General features: G+C 52.8%; 1 protein-coding gene across 5 annotated transcripts in view; it reads left to right on the top strand.

Annotated features, from left to right (window-relative positions):
• The window catches only part of OGDHL (oxoglutarate dehydrogenase L), a 28,189-nt gene extending 12,984 nt beyond the window's left edge, over positions 1–15,205 (top strand). For 2 of the 5 annotated variants that reach the window (XM_084994611.1, XM_084994610.1), the window contains exons 8-24: positions 655–745; positions 3,261–3,440; positions 3,567–3,695; positions 4,469–4,648; positions 4,919–5,071; positions 5,644–5,746; positions 6,290–6,418; positions 7,461–7,611; positions 8,702–8,829; positions 9,703–9,881; positions 11,683–11,754; positions 11,858–11,983; positions 12,094–12,166; positions 13,495–13,658; positions 13,833–13,987; positions 14,442–14,551; positions 14,760–15,205. In XM_084994611.1, coding sequence (XP_084850737.1) covers positions 655–745; positions 3,261–3,440; positions 3,567–3,695; positions 4,469–4,648; positions 4,919–5,071; positions 5,644–5,746; positions 6,290–6,418; positions 7,461–7,611; positions 8,702–8,829; positions 9,703–9,881; positions 11,683–11,754; positions 11,858–11,983; positions 12,094–12,166; positions 13,495–13,658; positions 13,833–13,987; positions 14,442–14,551; positions 14,760–14,794 — 2,158 coding nt within the window. In that variant the 3' untranslated portion in view covers positions 14,795–15,205. Of the gene's footprint in view, positions 1–654; positions 746–3,260; positions 3,441–3,566; positions 3,696–4,468; positions 4,649–4,918; positions 5,072–5,643; positions 5,747–6,289; positions 6,419–7,460; positions 7,612–8,701; positions 8,830–9,702; positions 9,882–11,682; positions 11,755–11,857; positions 11,984–12,093; positions 12,167–13,494; positions 13,659–13,832; positions 13,988–14,441 lie in introns of all 5 variants that reach the window. The other 3 variants (XM_084994615.1, XM_084994614.1, XM_084994612.1) reach the window with 2 other exon arrangements.
• The last annotated feature ends 5,268 nt before the right edge of the window (positions 15,206–20,473 follow it).

Here is a 20,473-nt window from a genome sequence, read left to right as displayed (position 1 = left end):
GGCTGCCCTTCTGTCACAGGCTCAGGCAGGGCTGAAGGTTGGGTCAGGGTGTGCGCAGGCCTGGGGCTGGCATCTGCTGGTGGGCTGTGAGAGCAGATTCTGAGTCAACGCCCTGTGCTTCCATCAAGCTGGTGTCCACCCCTGAATAAAGTGTCCCTTGATGGGAAGTTCAGGCTGGACTGGAGAGTCCCTGGTCCTTGGCTTCTTCCCCCCCACCACTCCTCAGACCTCACCTCCTCTGGACAGATTTTCTGGACTTCTGATCTTAGGGGCAGTCCAGACCCTGCTTCCTTCTCCTGCTGCTGGGCTGGGGTGGGGACCTGTGCTGCATCAGCAGATTGGGCTCAAGGTGCTAGCGTGGGCTCAGCTTGGGGTCAGGGGGTTGTTGGGGGGAGTGGACACCCTGCCGTGAGGCTGGGTGGGTCCTTCTCACCATGGCCTCCTGAGTCTGAGATGTGCTGGGGTGTCTGCCTGCCCAGGGGGAGCTGGCTGGCCAGAACCACTCACATGCCTTGTAGACTGAGACAGGGTGAGGGGGGGGGCCCCATGCTGATTCTGATAGGTCCCTGTTGGGCAGGGAGCATGGTTCTGCTGGGGCCTGTTGAGGGAGGTGGGCTCTGTGCCAGGTGAGAGCCCTACCCTCTCCGGCTCCAGGGGCAGGCTGAATGTGCTGGCCAACGTCATCCGCAAGGACCTGGAGCAGATCTTCTGCCAGTTTGACCCTAAGCTGGAGGCGGCAGACGAGGTGGGTGCCAACTCCAGGCCCCAGAGCCCCTGGAGAGCTGGGTATTTGGGCGGTGGGCTGGAGAAGGCCTGGACCAGGCTCAGATAGACCTTGAGGTGGGCAGACATGCAGAAGAGTGGGAGAGAGGCTGGGGCAGTTGATGTGAAGCCCCTAAGGTATTTTGGAGCAAGTACTATGATCTCTGACAGCTGGGAGAGCCCTCAGGTAACCTGGGCTAAGCTCCCTGTTTCCAGCCAGGGAAGCTGAGGCCCAGAGAGGCACAGGGAAGTGCCTGAAGTTACTTACTTCAGCTCATGTGCCTGTGCCTCTGTGCCCAGAGTCCTCTCCACCAGCCTGGAAGGGCTGCCTCATTTATGTGTTTGCCTTTGGGAGGTCAGGATGGCTTCCTGGGCCCACTGATGAGCAGAAGAAACATTTTTCTGCCTAACCCCCCTTCTTGGCACATCTACAGGTCATGCATGCCTCACACCCCGCACTCTGCCTGTGCTGGGCCTTCAGCCCCAATGGCCTTCCTCTCTCCTCTCCTCTCTGCCTCTTTCGCAGCACTGTTTTGGTGGCTTTCCTGGTCCTCCAGGCCGTGAGCCTATCGCTGTCTCCTCTGTGCCTTCTTTGCCTGCAGCATCATCTCTGCTCAGGCCCTCTCCATCCTGTGTGTGTGTGTGTGTGTGTGTGTGTGTGTGTGTGTGTGTGTGTGTGTACGCATGTGCGTGCGCGTGCGTGCACGCGCCTGTGCATGTTTCCCTTCCAGGCTGGTAGAGGAGTGAGGGCAAGGGCCTCATCCCCAAAGGCCCCCCGCCCCCCGGCGCCCACCCGTCCCTAGCACCCGGCACAGGTGCACAATTTGTTAAAATGAATCATATTAATTGACTGCTCCCAAGTCATCCAGCCTGTTAGACCCAAGACAGGACAAGAAACCACATCTGCCAGCTCTGAGCCCAGAATCTTCACACCATTGTGTTCATTTTGCTTAAGCACCTTCACCTTTCTGAGCCTCAGTTTTCTCTTCTATAAAATGGGGATAAAAGCTCCTGCCCCAAGAGTGATTGTGAGGAATCAGAGATGTCATATGTGAAAACTGTAAAACCTGGCCAAAGGACAGGGTAAAATTTTTTACTTGAAAAACATGAGCATTGTTTGAAGAAAAGACTGTACAGTGAGAGTAAGTTTCCCTTATGAGACTGCTTTCCTGCTCCTCCACAGGCTCTGTTGTGGTCAGGTTTTGTGCTAAGGTGTGTACCTTCAGAAATGCTCCACACAGTGCAAACACACGTATGTGTCCAGTGCAGCCTTATTTGTAAAAGGCCGGGGGAGCTGCTGGGCACCTTGCTGTTTTCACTTAATGAGCTGTCACTGTTTCACACCCGCCTGTCTGGTTTCTGCTGTCCTGTTGATGGGCATTGGGTGGTGGATGAGTGTCTTTGCATGTATGTGTAAATTTTATTTATTTTATTTATTTTTTTATTTTATTTATTGATTTATTTATTGGTTTTTTTTGGTTTAGTTTTTGTTTTTCATGAGTGCATTTTTAGATGGTGGTTGAGAAATGCAATGGCTAAGTGGATAGGACTTAATTACCCTCCAGAGAGCTTGCAGACCCACCCACTGGGGGTTCAAGCATCCCAGGGCCCCAGCTTCCCTTACTCTATTGAAACTTTCCATCTTGCCAGTGTGACAGGTCCAAAAGTGACTGCATTTGAACATATTTCCTGTGATGAATTTGAGTACTCTTTTCACATGTTTTTAATCCTTGTGTATCTTTTTCTATAAATTCCTCTTCCTAGCTTTTGCTCAGTTTTCCATGGGGTTTTTTGGGCTTTATCTTATTGATTTGTAAAATCACTTTATATATTGAAGGAGTTAGCCCTTTGCCTGCATTTGTCTGATAAGTATTTTTCTCAGTTTGATTTTTTTCCCCCTGACACTGCACATGGCTCTTCTTCCCTCTTGGCAAATATTAGATTTTTGCTCTCTTATACTTTACAGCTTCTGAGGTTTGTACATTCTTTGGAAAGGCCCTTCCCGATGCCAAGATCATAAAATGTATCATGTTTTCTCTGGATACCATGGCTTTGTTTGTTGTGTGTACGTTTTTGGTTACTTTAGGATAAGGAGTTAGGTAGGGGTCCCGCTCTAGTGTTTGTCCAGAGCCCTGGCCGGTGGTCTCAATGCCAGTTAAGAGCTGTCCATTTCTCTGCTTTCAGTGCTGCGGGCTGGCTCCTCCCTACCCCTCCCCTGCTCTGCCATCATCAGTGCAGAGAGGATGTTTGTTGGTGACATGGAGGGGCTCTGATGAGGGAGTGGCTGGTCCAGCCTTCTAGCCAGAGGAACCCACTTGCCTTTCTTAGGCTGGCCTGGAGGGCAAGGAGGGCATTGTGCCAGGATGGGGGGAGATCGAATCAGGGACGGCACAGCCTTCCCTAGAGAAGAATCCAAGGGATGTCCCAGCCCCCACTGTGGCTTGCATGTCTGGGAAGGATTGGGGGACCGGTTCATCACAGCCTACCTCACCCCTCAGGGCTCTGGAGATGTCAAATACCACCTCGGCATGTACCACGAGAGGATCAACCGGGTCACAAACAGGAACATCACTCTGTCACTCGTGGCCAACCCATCCCATCTGGAAGCTGTGGACCCGGTGGTGCAGGGAAAGACAAAGGCAGAGCAGTTCTACCGCGGGGACGCCCAGGGCAAGAAAGTGAGCTTGCCCGGGCCCTGAGGACCTGGGTTCTGAATCTCTGCAGTACAGGGCTTCAGGGGCCAGGGCTGGGCTGCACAGGCTGGGGCACGGGGAGCTCCTTCTGGTTGACATCCTGCCCTGCAGGTCATGTCCATCCTGGTCCATGGGGATGCCGCCTTCGCCGGCCAGGGCGTAGTCTACGAGACCTTCCATCTGAGCGACCTGCCCTCTTACACCACCAACGGCACTGTGCACGTCGTTGTCAACAACCAGGTGAGGGCCTGGGCTTCTTGCTGGGCCCTGTCAGTGTTGTCCATCCCTGTGATGCAGGCAGCACTTTGAGGGCAAGAATGAGAGGGTTCTGCTTCTAACCCCACTGCTCTGCCACTAACCTGAGTGTGACTTGAGGAATATGCCTGATTTCTCAGCCTTGGCGTCCTGGTCTGTGAAATTGAGAGGTGTATGCAATCTATCTGTGTGTCTCTGTGTTTCTCTCTCTGTCCCTCCCTCTGCCCCTGCTCCCCCCTCCCAATGTATATGTATATGAGAAAGCTGGAAGGACAGAGAAAGATGGCTATAACCAGTACCTAGCACAGAGGCTGGACATGTAACTAGATGCTGTCTTCAGTTCCATGTGACCCAGTTAGTCTTAGAATACAACTCTGATGGCCTTTGCTTTTAAGGCAGCTCTGGTTAATGGCAGCTCTTCTTCTGAGCCTGTAAAGCCCTGGGTTAACTGCCTTATTCGCATATTAAATCATTTAATCTTTACAGGATGACCTTGTGAGGTAGAAATTTAAAGAGCCCTTTTAATAGATGAAACGGGAGCTTTGGGAGTTTGGGTACCTGGCCTCAGATTGTAGCTAGCCACTAGTGGGGCTGAGCTTTACCCCAGCTTGTTACCCCGTCATGTCCCCTCCTACCCCCCTCACCTTCTAGGCACACCTGATGGACCTGGAGGCAAAATACCCCTCCCCCAGCCCCTGGCCCTCAGGTCTTCCAGGTGATGCTGCCCATCTAGCTCTCAGTGGCTCCTGCTTCTGCAGATTGGCTTCACCACAGACCCCCGGATGGCCCGCTCTTCCCCATACCCCACCGATGTGGCCCGCGTGGTCAACGCACCCATCTTCCACGTGAACGCAGACGACCCAGAGGCCGTGATATACGTGTGCAGCGTGGCAGCTGAGTGGAGGAACACTTTCAATAAAGACGTCGTGGTGGATCTGGTGGGTGTGGGGGCGGAGGTGGGGGCGCTTGGCCTGTCCCTGCTGTGCTGAACTCACAGGTCCCCAGCATCTCCAGCATTCGGGGCTGGATGGCAGGTTTAGTATCGCTGAGCACAGTCTCTGCCAAGGCCTGGGCATGGGGTGTACAGTGATGGGTAGAAGGGGCTTTCGAGATCTCCAGGAGTATGTCCTGTCAGATGTGCCCCAGTTGTACAGCGTCTGTGCCAACCACACCACCTGGGTGCGTGGACCCGCCTCCTGTCCCTGCAGGTCTGTTATCGCAGGCGTGGCCACAACGAGATGGATGAGCCCATGTTCACACAGCCACTCATGTACAAGCAGATCCACAGACAGGTGCCTGTGCTGAAGAAGTATGCAGACAAGCTCATCGCTGAGGGCACAGTCACCCTGCAGGAATTCGAGGTGGGCCTTGCCAGCTCCTGGGAGCAGCCTTGCTGGAGCAGAGACCCTGAGGTGGTTGCTGATGTTACCAGCCCAGTGCTGGGCACCGGTGATTTAAAGAAGTAGCCAATATGGTCCTTGTCCCCAGAAGCCCACAGTTATCAAGGGGGAAGAGGACCTAAGGCATTTGCAGTCTGGTGGGATACAGTGACTGCTGGGATGCAGTGGAAGCCCATCCTTAGGCAGGAGTCCAAGAAGGCTTCCTGTAGGAGGTGGCCCTGAGTCAGGTTTGTCCCCATAGTTATCTATGGATGAGTTAGTCCTCCTGCTTTCAGGAAGCTCTGAGAACAAGGACTGTGAGTCTTTCCCAGGTCCCTTTGAGTCCCCTTGCTGAGTGGGATCCCCTGAACTCTTTCCAAGACCTCCTTGAACTCAGATTTTTGACCTCTGGCCTTAAGGCCCCCATAGACCAGTGGGCAGAGAGTTCCTCTAGAACGTGGTGAGAGGAACCAGGGCTTATGAGTCTGGGTTGACCCAGCCTTTGGCAGCCTAGAGCACTGCTACCTCAATCCATACCTTCACCCTGGTTTCAGGAAGAAATCGCCAAATATGACCGGATCTGTGAGGAGGCATATGGCCGGTCCAAGGATAAAAAGATCCTGCATATCAAACACTGGCTGGATTCCCCCTGGCCTGGTGAGCGAGCAGCGTGTGGCTAAGAGTGATACGCCTGGGCCTTGGGCTCTGGCACTGGGACCAGGACTGGAGTGGCCCTGGCCGAGGGCGGTCACTGCACAGCCCAGAGATTATGGGCTCTGTCCCCGAGGCCCCGAGTCTTGCATGTGGGGCTGATGCCTGCAGGTGGTGGGGGGTGGAGGAGAGGGAGAGAATGTCACCCTCAAAGCATATGTGATCAGCTGCACCCTGGAAAGGGAGGGCTGGGCGGTAGACAGCAGAGTGGAGAGGTCCCTGCAGGAGGTATCTGCTCCCTGGGGTGGAACTAGATGGCCGTGACCCTGGGCCCAGGGAGGGACATTGCAGGCAACCACAAGAGGATGTTGGGTAGGTGTAGGATCAGGAGCTGTGGCTGTCAGCTGTCACACATCCTGAGGATGGGCTCAGGGTTTGTGTGCCATTGGGGTTAAAGAAGAAGTGGGCCCCTGAGTCCTGGGGAGACAGGCTGACCAGGGGCGCCGAGGCTCTACCACCGCCTAAGAGTCACCGTCTCTGCCCCTTCAGGCTTCTTCAATGTGGACGGTGAGCCCAAGAGCATGACATGCCCAGCCACGGGCATTCCTGAGGATGTGCTGACCCACATTGGTGAAGTGGCCAGCTCTGTGCCCCTGGAAGACTTTAAGATCCACACAGGTGAGGTCACTGTGCAGGCCCCAGCATGGGCCGCTGTCCAGACATTGTGTTTTGGGGGAGAAGGCATCAGGGGACAGGGAGGCCTGGACCATGTCCCTCCTAGGTCGCAGGTGGGTCAACTGAGTCTCAGAGCCTCCTTTGTGCCCCATGAGGGGCCTGTGACAACAGCTCTTCTCAAGGCTAATGGATGTGGATGCCATGCTCTCAGCTGGGTGTCGGTGACCAGGCTTCTGTGGGACACCTTGGATGTCCCCGGTGCCTTTGCTGGGGGCATCCCTGAATCAGGCAGAAGCGGAGCAGGGAAGGAAGCACTTATCATGGAGGGAACAGCTGGGCCTAGAATATTGGGGGACAGGAGTGCTGGGCTGGATGAATGACAGAGGCAGCCCTGGGCCAGCAGATGGTCCCTGGCTGTGTTTCTTGGCTGTGGCTATTGTGGCTTCCACTCAGGCAGCCTGAAGGGCCCCTGTGGTGGCAGTGGGGGCCCCGTGTACCCTCTGAGAAGCCTGTAGGTGTTCCTAGAAGATTTCCTGCACGTGTGCACAGAGGCCCAGATGTCCCAGAGCAGTGGCTCTGTACAGTCATGGGGGTCTGTGCGGGTGTAGGGCCGACGGGAGCCCATCAAACGTGGGTGCCTGGCTCGGATCCAAGCACCTTTGTAGGGGTATGACCATGAGTGAATAGCTTCCCCATCTGAGCCTCAGTCTTCTCATCTGTAGGTCAGGGAACGTTGATACCTCCCCGGTGGGCTGTGTCAGTACATGTGGCTTGTGCATGTGGCCGATACTGGCCCAGGGGTCCCTGTTCCTTCCTGCCAGGAGGGAGGCTGGTGGGAATGCGGGCTCAGGCCAGCCTGGCATATCAGAGGGGTAGTGGTGCAGGAGGAGGGGCTCCCAGCACTGGTTCCCCGCATCTTGCCAGGGCCCTGTTCTGTGGGAGGAGTGCATATATACTCACCTGGCCTAGGGCCCTGGGGCTTCAGCCAGCCCAGAAGGGGTGGCTAAGCCCCTGCACCCCTCAGCCTGGCCCTTCCCCCCCTCAGGCCTCTCTCGGATCCTGCGGGGCCGTGAGGACATGACCAGGAAGAGGACAGTGGACTGGGCGCTCGCGGAATACATGGCCTTCGGCTCCCTGCTCAAGGAGGGCATCCACGTGCGGCTCAGTGGGCAGGACGTGGAGAGGGGCACGTTCAGGTGAGGGTGGGGGCTCTGGGCCCCAGGCCCTGTGGGCCTTAGCTTTGTCCCGTTGAGCCCTTGGGGGAGCAGAGAGCTCAGCTGTGCTTGGCATCTCGCAGACTCAGCCCAGGGGCTCTGGAGTGGAGTGGCCCTTTCTTCTCTTCCCAGACCTTGTCTGGGGAGCCAAGGAAAGCTCTTGTCTGGCTGAGGTATTGGCAGATAACTGCATCAGCACCCCAACCCCCACCCTTGAGCCAAGCCCTATGCAGGCTGCTGGGCCTCCCGTCTGCCCCCAGGGCACGAGCATGCAGAGCTGGCTGCTTGGCCCAAGCTGTGGGTTGAGGTCAAGCCTTGAGGTATCTACAGTCCTCAAGATCCTTTTTTCCCCTTTTGTGAGCTGTTGTCAAGCCAGGTCCCTGCTATCATCTTGCCATTGAGTTCTGAGTTTAGATGAAGGACTTCACACTTGTCCGCTGTCTTCATCACGTTTCCTCTGTTTGGGGCCCTGGATGTTTGGGATCCTTACTCAGTTTTTGCCATGTTAGTGATTCATGGAGGTGTGGCCTCCAGGATTCACTGGAGTCCCCCATCACTGCTGGCCCTGCTCCAGCCAGGGCACAGGGGGGTCACTCCACTGCACCCCGAGCTGCATGTCAGTCCTCACAAGGCTTGGGGTTCAGCCAGGGGACCCCCCCCCTTGCTGCAGTTCCTGCCTTCTGTGAACCTGGGCAGGGCAGGTGAGGTGGTAAAGGGACTAGCAGGATGGGCAGGGGGATGATGCCCCCTGAGGGTGGCCTTCTGGGTCTCCACCTAGCATCTGGGTGTCAGCAAAGCAGGTTTCTTTAGGTGAGAAGCTGAGACTCTCGTGTCTTTGCTCCAGGCCGCCCAAGGTGTGTTTGAGGCTTCCTGGAGGAGGGACCAGTTCGTTTTGGCTTTGACGGCCTTCTTGGTGTCCCCATCCTGTGGGACTCTGCAGAGATGGGGGCTTGTCTGCCTCCTGCTGCACAGCCCACCTGCTCAGTCCTGCCTTTAACCCCTGCCCTGTCTGTCTCTCTCCAGTCACCGGCACCACGTGACTTTAACCCCTGCCCTGTCTGTCTCTCTCCAGTCACCGGCACCACGTTCTCCATGACCAGGAAGTTGACCGGAGGACGTGTGTCCCGATGAACCACCTCTGGCCTGACCAGGCCCCCTACACCGTGTGCAACAGCTCCCTCTCGGAGTACGGAGTCCTGGGTGGGTCAGAACTCTGCCTGCAGGTCAGGCCCTGAGACCCCAGGGACCAGACAGGGGCTTGCACTTCAGGGTGTCTCGTCTATTGTTTTGTCCCTGGGCTGGGCCAGGGCCTGGGAAGGATCCTAGCAAAGCCCTGAGGCCATGTGGGAGGTGAGGTCCTATCCCATGTGGTTCTGCAGAGAGCCCTTAGTTAGGGGGCACTCTTCCCTGGGTGGGGACTCTGGACACCAGAGCCCGTCCCTAGGTACTAGTGGCCCAGACAGAAAACCCTGTAGAGTCCACTGTGGGATGCTTTCACTGACTGACCCTGAGCCTGACCTGGCCACCTCCATGTCCCTGACCCCTGTCTTGCCCTCTCTGTGCCACCATACCCAGCAGTGCTGTCTCAAGGTCCCCTTCCTAGGCTCTGGGCTCCCCAGACTACCCACTGTACTCTCTGTCAGCTGGACCTTTAGCTGGCCTGCCTCCTCCCTCTCTGCCTCCTCCCAGAAGCAGGAACCCCCAGAGACTGGCCACCTCTTCAGGGGAGTTGCCTGTGGGCCTGTTCCTACCACTTCTCGGCAGCCCTGCACATATTTTGGGGGGTTCCTTGGCAGATGGCCCTCCTGCTTCCTCAGGGTATCTTTGGACTTGGCTCCTGGTCTGGATAAGGCTGGAGCTGGCCCTGTGTGAGGTCAGGGCTAAGGGTGGCATCTTTGGGCATGCTGTCAGCTAGGGATATCCTGACCTCTGGGCTCCAAGGGCTCCCCGGGCTCTCCTGGCTGCTGTGAGGATGGGTGGGGGAGGGAGGGTTCTTGAAGGGCTGGTCTGATTGGAGCTGCCACCCCTCAGTGACAATATGTGCCAGGCTCTACCTCAGTGTCTTCTGTTTAGGCTTCGAGCTGGGCTATGCCATGGCCAGCCCCAACGCCCTGGTCCTCTGGGAGGCGCAGTTTGGTGACTTCCACAACACAGCCCAGTGCATCATCGACCAGTTCATCAGCACAGGCCAGGCCAAGTGGGTGCGGCACAACGGCATCGTGCTGCTGCTGCCCCACGGCATGGAGGGCATGGTGAGAGCCCCCGGGGCGGGCAGGGGGCTCTGGCCAGCCTGGGAGAGGGGGACCCTTGGCCACTTGCAAGGTTAAGGGGAACTGTGCATCTTCTACTCTGCTGAACCACATGGGTCTTTAGGGTGGGGCCTGCATGGGTCTGTGTTACCACCACTGAGGGTGATAACACTGCTGTTCTAGCAATAGATGGAACGGATGTGTCTGAGTACTTGCTTTGTGCCAGACTCTGTTTAAAACTCTCTCTGAATGGTATTCTGTCATGGCTCAGCGGAAACGAATCTGACTAGCATCCATGAGGACACAGGTTTGATCCCTGGCCTCACTCAGTGGGTTAAGGATCTGACGTTGCCATGAGCTGTGGTGTAGATCGCAGACATGGCTTGGATCTGGTGTTGCTGTGGCTGTGGTGTAGGCTGGCAGCTTTAGCTCCAATTTGAACCCTAGCCTGGGAACCTCCATTTACCGCGAGTGAGGCCCTAAAAAGAAAGAAAGAAGGAGAGAAAGAGAAAGAAAGAAAGAAAGACCCTCTCTGTGTATTAACTCCTCCAATTCTGCTAACAGCTTAAGGAGGTAGGTCCTATTCCCACGCTGCAGATGAGGAAACTGAGGCACAGAGAGGCGGAGTAGCTTGCCCAAGGTCACGCAGCTAGTAACTGGAATTTTAACCTATGTGGTACAATTGCCTGTCCTCTGGTCCCCTCCTGAGAGACCTGCCTGTGCAGCCATGTGTGGGGAGGATGTGCAGGTCAGCGGGGGATGGGGAGGGAGGAGCAGAGCATCACAAGAGAGATGCCACCCCAGTGGGTGTGTGCAGTCTGACCAGGCGGGGGTGGGCGGGGCTGTGCCAGCTGCAAGGGCTGCATGGAGCCTGGTGGGCTTGGCCACTGCCTGGATGCACTGGGTGTCCCTGAGTGTCCCGCTCAGCTTGGACTGATCATTGGATCGGGGATTGATCGGTACTGCCCAGAGCCAGGTTTCATTGTGCTTAGCCCTTTACACACCGTGTGTAATCCTGTGGTGTCCTTATAGCTGGACCAGGCGGTCAGATCTGTTCCCATTTTACCTGTGAGGAGAGAAGTCATGGGATGGCCCAGGGTCTCCCAGTTGTAAAGGTGGCTGGCTTCGAACCAGGTGGAGCTTGAGCCAGGCTGGGTGGGGATGGTTGGGCACCAGGTCCTGGCTGGTACCTGTGGCGCTGGATCCTTGGGGCCTAGGAAGGGGTGGGTATCCCGCCCCATGGGAGCCAGCCTGGAGGACAGTGTGGGTTGTCCTGCTGCTCTGGTGGAACAAAGCAGCTGCGTGGGCAAGGGTAGGAGTATGAGTCAGACCTGGGTTCAAATCTGCTGCTTTTTGGCTGAGTGACCTTGAAGTTGTTTCTTAATCTCTGCCCCTCACCGTCTTCATCCATATCACACATGCTTTCAAGATGAGAGGACAATGTGATGGGGTCCTTAGAACTGTGGTCTAGGCACATGGCAGGCACTTAGTAAATGGTCACTGCTGTAGGTCACATGTTCTAGAGAAAGAGCATCTGACCTTAGGTTTTTGCCTTCTACCTGCTCCCCCAACCCCATGTTCATGTACTGACTCTGGCCAGATGCGCCCATCCCTGCCTCGCCCCCCACAGAATATCCTCTCCACTCTTGTCCCACATTCCTGGTTCTTTCCTGTGGTTCAGACTCCAGAGTAAGGGCATCTCCTCCTAGACTCACCCCTGAGCCCTGGGCATCCTGTCCTGTGTGACAGATCCCCAACCCCCCTGAACTCTGGCCAGCCTGGCCCATCTGGCATTTGTTTCCAGGGCCCGGAGCACTCGTCGGCGAGGCCTGAGAGGTTCCTGCAGATGAGCAATGATGACTCGGATGCCTACCCCGTGAGTGTTTCCCCAGGACAGGGCCTCACGCTGCTGTGCCTGGCAAGGCCAGGGTGTGGGTGCCACAGGTGGGCCCCCTCCCAGCCGCACCCTGTCCCTCCAGGCATTCACCCAGGACTTCGAGGTGAGGCAGCTCTATGACTGCAACTGGATTGTGGTCAACTGCTCCACGCCGGCCAACTACTTCCACGTGCTGCGCCGGCAGATCCTGCTGCCCTTCCGCAAGCCGGTGAGTCGCCCACTCTGCTCATCACCCTGAAAGTGCAGGGACCAAGTGCAGGGAGCCTTGGCGGTGGGGTCGAGGGGTAGCCGCCAGCTGGGCACCTGTTTCCCTTCCAGCTGATCATCTTCACACCTAAATCTCTGCTGAGGCACCCAGAGGCCAAGTCCAGCTTTGACCAAATGGTATCAGGTGTGTTCCCTGGGCGTGTTGGGGAGGTGGCGGATGGGCAGGTGCTGGTGGCCCATGGTGTGGCCTCTGCTCCTGGGACTCTTCCATCCTCACCTGTATAAAGCTCTGTCAGCCCTGCAACAGGTCCTGGCACAGTCCCTGCCAGCAACTGGGTTGGGAGGTTGGCACCGCGGCCAGCTGGCTGGGCCTCCTTGGGTCACTTGGGCTGAGAACCAGGGCCAGAGGAGTGTGGTAGGGTTCCCCAGCCTCCCAGCAGGGCTAGCTTGGCTGCATCGGAAGAGCCTAGAGGCAGGAGGCCTGGTGGAAGTCTGCCTAGTTTGCAGGGACACCAAGTACCAGTCATTCATAGTTTTCACTTGTAAGCCAAATAGGCATTTTTGGCCCTGAGGTCCTGGCACCCCCTGCAAGAGCACTCAGTCTCATTTCCCTAGGTGTTGGAGGTCAGATAAAGCATCCAAAGGATCAGGTCTTGGAATTGAGATGTGACCCATAGAGAATCAAGGAGGAGCAAGTGTAGGGCCTTGAGACTTAACAGAGCAGAGCTCTCTGGGAAAATGGTCCTGGGCTGTAGGTGGGGGGGCAGGGGTTGGCCGGGAGAAGCTCAGTGGTGCAGACAGGTAGTGTTTTCACAGGTGTGTGTGGCCATCCTCTCAGAGGTGGCAGGGGACTGAGCCAGCATTTCAGAGCTCTGCCCTTGGGGCTGGACAGCTGGGGCTGAGCGCCTGGTACTGGCAGCCAGTGACCCTCTCTGCCTCGATATCCTTACCCGGGATGCAAGGACCCTACAGTAGCTTCCTCAGAGGTTTCTGTAGTTTTTAGTCTGGCACATGGCATGAGCACAGGAAGGAAAAATGGATACGATGTGGAGATGGCAGCTTGGCTCTGGGGCTGAGGGAGGGAGGAATGTGCAGGGTGCACCTTCCAGCTTGGGAATTGGGTAGGTTGAGTGTGCTTGGGAGGCAGGCATGGTTGGGTGGGGAGCAGGTTTGGGACAGACAGTGATGCTGTCAGATGTGGATGCATCCGTCTAGGGGCTCTCCCCATCATCCCCCGCCCCCACCCATCACCTTAAATGTTGATGTTCACAGGGCTCTGCCCTTGGCTCCAGCTGCTATCTCCACCCCTCTTCCTGTGACATCTCAATGTGTCCTCTGTCCCCTGCTTCTCTGTCTGGCTTAAGAGGTTCCTGCTGCAGCCACAGATCTAAATCTGGGGCTTGTCTCAGTGGCCAGGAGAGCCTGGAGGTGTCAGGGATATGGACCTAATTCCCAAGCTGCTTTGGCTCCTCTGGGAGCTGATGCCCCTGCCATGCCCTGTTGGTGCCCCAGGGACCAGCTTTCAGCGGGTGATTCCTGAGGATGGGGCTGCGGTACGGGCTCCTGAGCAGGTGCAACGGCTCATCTTCTGCACGGGAAAGGTGTACTACGACCTGGTGAAGGAGCGGAGCAACCAGGGCCTGGATGAGCAGGTGGCCATCACACGCCTTGAGCAGGTGCGCCCAGGCCCCTCACCTGGTCGGGGTGACGTGCAAGGTCCAATTGCCAGTCCCCAGCTCTGGCCAGGCCAGGGGCCAATGAGGAGAGCTGTGGCTGCTGTCCTGGGGGCCTGGCCGTGACCATGCCCTGCCTTTCCTGGCTACCCTCTCCTTTCTTCCTGCCTGCCCCAGATCTCTCCATTCCCCTTTGACCTGATCAAGCAAGAGGCAGAGAAGTACCCAGGCGCTGAGCTGGTGTGGTGCCAGGAGGAGCATAAGAACATGGGCTACTACGACTACATCAGCCCACGCTTCATGACCATCCTGGGCCGGGCAAGGCCCATATGGTACAAGGCTGGGTGTCGGCAGGGGTTGAGGGGGGCACCTTCTCACGTCTGCAAGGGCTGAGGCTCTGGGGGCTTGAGGCCCCATTTTCTGTGTGATCTGAAACTGGCCACAGCCCTTCTCTGGGCTGCCCTGGAAACCCAGGAGTTGGGCCCCATAGTCCCTGCTGGCCCTGTTACTGTTGGTGACAGGTCAGCTTCCCCATCAGGGAGCCTCTTAAGTACCACCTTACAGAGAGTAAACCTTTGTGTTTGTTCTGCAGCCAGAGCTGAACTAGAAAAGTATCCTGCAGGTCTCAGATCTCCTACCTTTGATCTTAGGCCAGTGACTTAGCCTCTTGGAACCTCAGGCTCTTCATTTCTGCAGCTGGATGATGATAAGGATAAGACCCAATACAGTCCTGGCCAGGCCCACCCCGCCCTCCCCAACCCCCTTAACTGGTCTCTCTTCCTCCAGGTATGTTGGCCGAGACCCAGCAGCTGCACCGGCCACGGGAAACAGGAACACTCACCTGGTGTCTCTGAAGAAGTTTCTGGATACTGCCTTCAATCTCCAGGCCTTTGACGGCAAGACATTTTAGAGGCCGCCCGGGTCTTACTGTAGGGTTGGTTGAGGACACTGGGGACATTGGGGGCTGGCTGGCTGGCTCTTCCACCCAGGAGAGGGGCTGTCAGAGGCCCCAAGGAAAAACATACCCATGCAATGATTGAGGCCAAAGGGCAGGTGCCACTGGCTTTGTTATTATGTCACCTTGAGCCTTTGTGTTTATTTCAGAATCTTTTAGGGCTGAGAAAGCCAGAGAGGCCTGATAGATGGGCTCTAGTTCGGAGTGTTTCCCCAGCTGCCCCAGTCTCTCTGGAGTTTTCGAGTGGCTTCTTCGTCTGTGTCTGTGCTCATGACTGTAGACAGCCAGCCTCCCGGGAGCCCAGGTCTCTGGTCTCTCTCTCCCAGCCTGGAAGATTGGGCTGCCGCTCATCCTGTCCTTGTTCATCTGTGGATTCAAGAAATGTTCTCTTTTGTGTTCTTAGAAATAGAGATTTTTAGCAATAACAACCAGGTGAAGCAAAACCATGCCCGGTGATTTATACGTGCTCTGGGTTATGCGGCGTGTCATAACGAGATATGCCAGCTTCTGTGTGAAATGCAGCTACAGCTCACGTGTACCAAAGTAGAAAACCAAATAACAGAGAAATAATAATAAAAAAAATGCTTAAGAGAGACTTGCTGCAGTCAGTTCCTGTTGTAAAGTTGGGGGAAGAGGCAGATGGTTTAGAGAATGGGGAGAAAGAAAGTCTGAACGTAGGGGATAAAATACCTGCCTCGGGTGAGCAGGTTTTCCTTTGAGCACCAGGCGATGTTTGCAGATCTGTTGGCATCTCCACTCTTTAGCCTTTTGTTGCTTTTGCTTCCCTGAAATGATGCTGGGGAAGCAGCAGCATGGGAGGGATGTTTTGCTTTCTACAAATCATTTATTCATGAATCCTCTTCTCAGAGCACTTCCTCTGTGCTAGCCTCTGGGACCGAGGGTGAAGGAAGCTTGTGTCCTGAAGCCCAGCAGGGGAGATGTGGGAACAATTTCCACTTGGCCCTCCACAGCCGTGGGTTCCACATCCACGGAGTCAACCAACTTGGATCAAAAATACTTGGGAAGGGAGTTCCCTTAGTGGCACAGCAGAAATGAATCTGACTAGAATCCATGAGGATGTGGGTTCAATCCCTGGCCTCGCTCAGTGGGTTCAGGACCCGGCATTGCAGGTCGAAGACGCGGCTTGGATCCCACATTGCTGTGGCTGTGGCGTAGGCCGGCAGCTTTAGCTCTGATTCGAACCCTAGCCTGGAATCCTCCATTATGCCACAGGGGTGGCTCTAAAAAGCAAATAAATAAGTAAATTAAATGAAAATAAAAATTAAAAATATGTGGGAAAAAATTCTAGAAAGTTCAATAAAGCAAAACTTGAATGTGTCACAACTCTTTACATGGCATTTACACTGTCTTTACAACTATTTCCTGGCATTTATGCTGTATTAGGGATTATAAACTGAAGATGAGTTAAAGTGTGCGGGAGGATGTGTGTAGGGTTATGTGCAAACACTATGACATTTTATACGAGGGGCCTGAGCAACTGTGGAGTTTGGTATCTCTGGGGAGGTCCTGGAACCAATCTCCCATGGATGCTGAGGGACACCTGTAATGCACTGGACTTATCGGTTGGGTTGAAGGTAAGTGCAGAGGGTTGTGGGAGTCAGGGAAGGCTTCCTGGAGGAGATGGTGTTTGAAGGAAGAAGAATCTTACAGGAGAGATGAGCCTTTTATGGAGCAGGCACAGAGATACTGGTCATGGGATTGGGGTGAGACAACCTGAAAAAAAAAAAAAATCAGCCTGAAGTTGGAGAACAGTGTTAAGTTCCATTCCCTGAAATACAGCTTATTGGGGGTACCTGCTGAATTGCACTGCAGGAGCCTTCTAAGTGACATAAAGTAAAAATAATTGCAGCTGCCAATTATGGTTGTCTGTTTTGTCCTGGGCCCTCTGCTAGGCGTTTTGTACACGTTACTAAATGTTCTTTAACTTTCACCATGGCTTTGCCTGCTGGGAGTATGCTTATTTTATAGATGAAGAAATCAGAGTTCACATGAAGTTGCAAATAATTTCATGTGAACCTAGAAGTTGAGGGGCACTTGCCAAGTGGACCTGGCCTCTTCCTGTAAGACTACACTGCTTTCCTTGGGAAATACGCTCTTACCATGTCGTATTCCTGACCCAGTGGAGATTTAGCAGTTTGGGGTCTTCCTGTGGTTGGGCTGTGGCAGGGGGCAGGGATGCATCCTATGAGGCACCTGGGCTGGCAAGGAGCCCTCCTGCCTTGGAGTTGGATGGTGGGCAGACCCTGCCCCACCCCCCAGCCCTACCCCTTCCTCACTCTCAGTATAGGGAGGCTGCAGACACGCTGGTGGGGACCAACTGCTGAGGTCGCCAAACTGAAGAAAACCACCCATGTGAAAAGAGGGCTCCAAACTCTACAGAGAACTGATATTTGGGTAGTAAAATGGAGCTTGTGGAACAAAGGCTTTAAATGAACTGTACTAACTTCGGAGGGCAAGAAAGATCTTGTTCCTATGAACAATAATAGACAATTAAAAAAACAATCAGATAGAAAATACCAAATATCATCAAAACAAAAACCTCAATAGATGGGCTGAATAGTATGCAACTGAGACCCAAGGTAATAAATTTGGATGCAATTGAGACCCAAGATAATAAATTTGGAGAAAGTTTTGTTGATACGTAACACAGTGTTGTTAATTATAGTCACCATATTGTATTCCCTTTATTCCATCTCCAAACATGCCGATAATCCCATCCAATGACAGAGCATGTATTTTTCAGTTGTAGAACTACCGTTTTTTTCTTAAGAGTTTTCGTATTTCTCCTGAGTTTTCACATCAGCCATTATATCCATCTTTCCCTATAAGTTTGTTAACATATATGTAATGGTTCTTTATAGTCTTATTGCTGTTTCATCAGAGATGGAGACTTATGTCACTACCACTGCATTCAAGATAGAGGACTATTTCACCACCATAAATACCTCCCTCATGCTACACATTTATAGTCATAACTCCCTGCCCTACCACCATTAATCTCCTGGCAACCCCCGGCAACCATGAATATCCTTCCCAACTCCACAGTTTTGTCATTTTGAGATTATTATATAAGTGGACTCACACAGTGTGGCACCTTCTGAGGTTGGCTTTTTTATTCAGCAGATCGCCCTTAGAGGAAGGACTTTGTAATCAGCAAAAGCTGGGCAACCCTGCCTTGACCACTAATTGTATAGGCTTTTTGGCTTTAAAGTGGAGTTTCCAGCTTACCTGGGACTTCCAAATTTTCTCTTAAGGAGCAACTTCTATAAATGTTGTATTTGTTTTTAAACTTTCTTTGCTTTATTTATTTATTAATTTTGGCCACCCCAAAGCATATGGAGTTCCTGGGCCTAGATTCAGATCAGAGCCGCAGTTGGGACCAACTGTGCAGCTGTGGCAACGCCAGATCCTTTAACCTACTGTGGCAGACCAGGGATTGAACCTGCATCCTGGCACTGAAGAGACTGTCCATCCCATTGGGCCAGCGGGAACTCCTAAAAGTTGTATGTTTGAAGCTTAAAGTCTCTGAAAAAGTGTAGTCTATGACATTTGAGACATTCCATGGCTCAAAGTTCACTCCAACTTACAAATCTCCCTCCAAATCTCCACCTGCGGAACAGGGCTTTCTTGTATTCAACTCCCTATGGCCCAAAGGTCCTGAAAGGCTGGGGAGTTAGAGGAATCGGTGGAAATGGGGCTCCAGGGGCAGAAACGACAGCAGAGTCCCTCCACCCTCTGAGTGCTTGCAGCAGCCCGAAGTTCCCCGTTGTTAGATTCCACAAGACACCATATGGAGACTCAGTGAGAAAAACACACTAAAGGGGACCTGGTTCCCCACACCAACGCCAGCTGGAAGATCACATCTGCCACCTATGTGGAATCTTCCGCTCCTCTGAAACAGCAGAAAGAAAGGGACTTCCTCCAGTAAGAAAGTAAAGTCCTCCTTCTATTAGTAGAGCCACATCCACAGAGTTCCCTGGCTCCACCCCCGCCCCGCCCCGCCCCGTGTCTCAGCTGAGTCCACTTTAGGGCGGGCACGGTGAGCCCTCCAGCGTGGTGGTTCAGGTAAAGACTTGGGAATCAAATGGGTATATATTTCATCCTGCTGTAACGTTTAGGGTTCTTTATAATTCTTTTAAAAATCATGAAATATTTAAAATTAATAGAAAAGTTAGGAGAATAGCCATCAGCATACCCATCAACTACTTAGAGTTATATCAAATCCTAACATCTTATGTGTGCTTTATGTATTTTTAAAACAAACCTGACAAATACAGTTGAAACATCTTATTTTTCTTTGTCATTGTGAGTTTTAGGAGTGGTTTATAAATTATGGAATCTAATCCGGCCAGTTCTATGTGTTACAAATATCCTTTTCCAAATTGTAGCTTATTTTTCCAGTTTATTTCCTCTATCTTTTGTTGAATAAACATTTTAAAATTTTCTTTTAATTCATTTATCTTGCGCTGGTTTGGAAACCATAGATATTTTTATTCATTTTGGTATGCGTTTTTTTGTTAAAAAAAAAAAAAAGGAAAAAAGACGAGTTATTTGGTATTTCTAACCTCCTAAACAAAGGAGCTTGTGAAAATTACACATTGAATAGCTATCATTTTGGTTTTCTTATCTAAAAACAATATTGTTAAAGTACATTATTTTAATATAAGCATATCAATGTTTTTATTACTATGTTTTGTTTGTTTGTTTGTTTGTCTTTTAGGACTGCGCCCATGACATATGGAAGTTCTCAGGCTAGGGTTTGAATCGAAGCTGTAGCTGCTGGCCTACACCATAGCCACAGCCAAGCCAGATACTTAACCCACTGAGCAAGGCCAGGGATCGAACCTGCGTCCTCATGGATACTAGTTGTGTTTGTTTCTGTTGTGTCACGGTGGGAACTCCTCAAAACTGCTTTTTCAAACTTCTCTTAATTTCTTCATCTATATCTTATGTCATGAGTGAGTTCCTCAGTACCATATTTTACTTTGTTATTGTTCTCCTCAACTATTCTGTCTCTTCTTTTTTTTTTTTTTCTTTTTGGCTGTGCCTGTAGTATATGGAAGTTGTTCCTGCAACAGAGATCACACCTGCACCACAGCAGTGACCTGGGCCACTGCCATGACAGTGCCAGATCCTTAACTTGCTGCACCACAAGGGAATTCCCCATATATCTTTTTTTTTTCAGCTAACTATGTCTTAGGGTGCTTCTTTTTAAACATTTAATCTGTCACTGTTAAGTATTTGGAGAAATGGGCTGTGCTGAGGTAGGAAGATTTCTTAAAGAATGTCTTAAGAGTTCTTTCATTGCAGCCACAGAAGTGACCTCTGGAATTTGTACGCAGGAAGACTGGGAGAGAACTCATGGGGTGGAGGGATGAGACTGGAATGGGTCTGGGGATCCAGGCAGTAGTACTATATGGTTCCAAAGATGAATTCTTAGATTTCTAAACATGTGAAGTCATTTTGTCATGATCCTTAAGAGTTAAATTCCAGGAAAGACTATCTGATTGACATTTTGGGGGCCATCCATATCTTTCTTGGAAATTTGACTGACAGCCTACTCAAGACTCTGTGCCATGAATGGAGGAGGAACCCGAAAATAAAACTGGTATGTGGGTTCCAGAAGATGGGAATATGGACCTTGGGTAGAACTAACTATAGACGCCCACTCTACTTACTCTGCCACTAAGTAGTTGTGAGGTTTTGTTTTTTTTTTTTTTTTTTTGCCTTTTGTCTTTTTATGGCCATACCTGTGGCATATGGAGGTTCCCAGGCAAGGGGTCTAATTGGATCTGTAGCTGCCAGCCTATTCTGGAGCCACAGCAATGCCAGATTTGAGCCA

The sequence above is a fragment of the Sus scrofa genome, chromosome 14, assembly GCF_054392235.1.
Source record: "Sus scrofa isolate SSC_HxYL_T2T_F1_AM1 chromosome 14, Sscrofa_HxYL_maternal_Yorkshire_Landrace_v2.0, whole genome shotgun sequence".
Taxonomy (NCBI): Eukaryota; Metazoa; Chordata; class Mammalia; order Artiodactyla; family Suidae; genus Sus; species Sus scrofa.
Note: the sequence above shows the minus strand (reverse complement) of the source record. Positions and strands in the feature narration are given on the sequence as shown.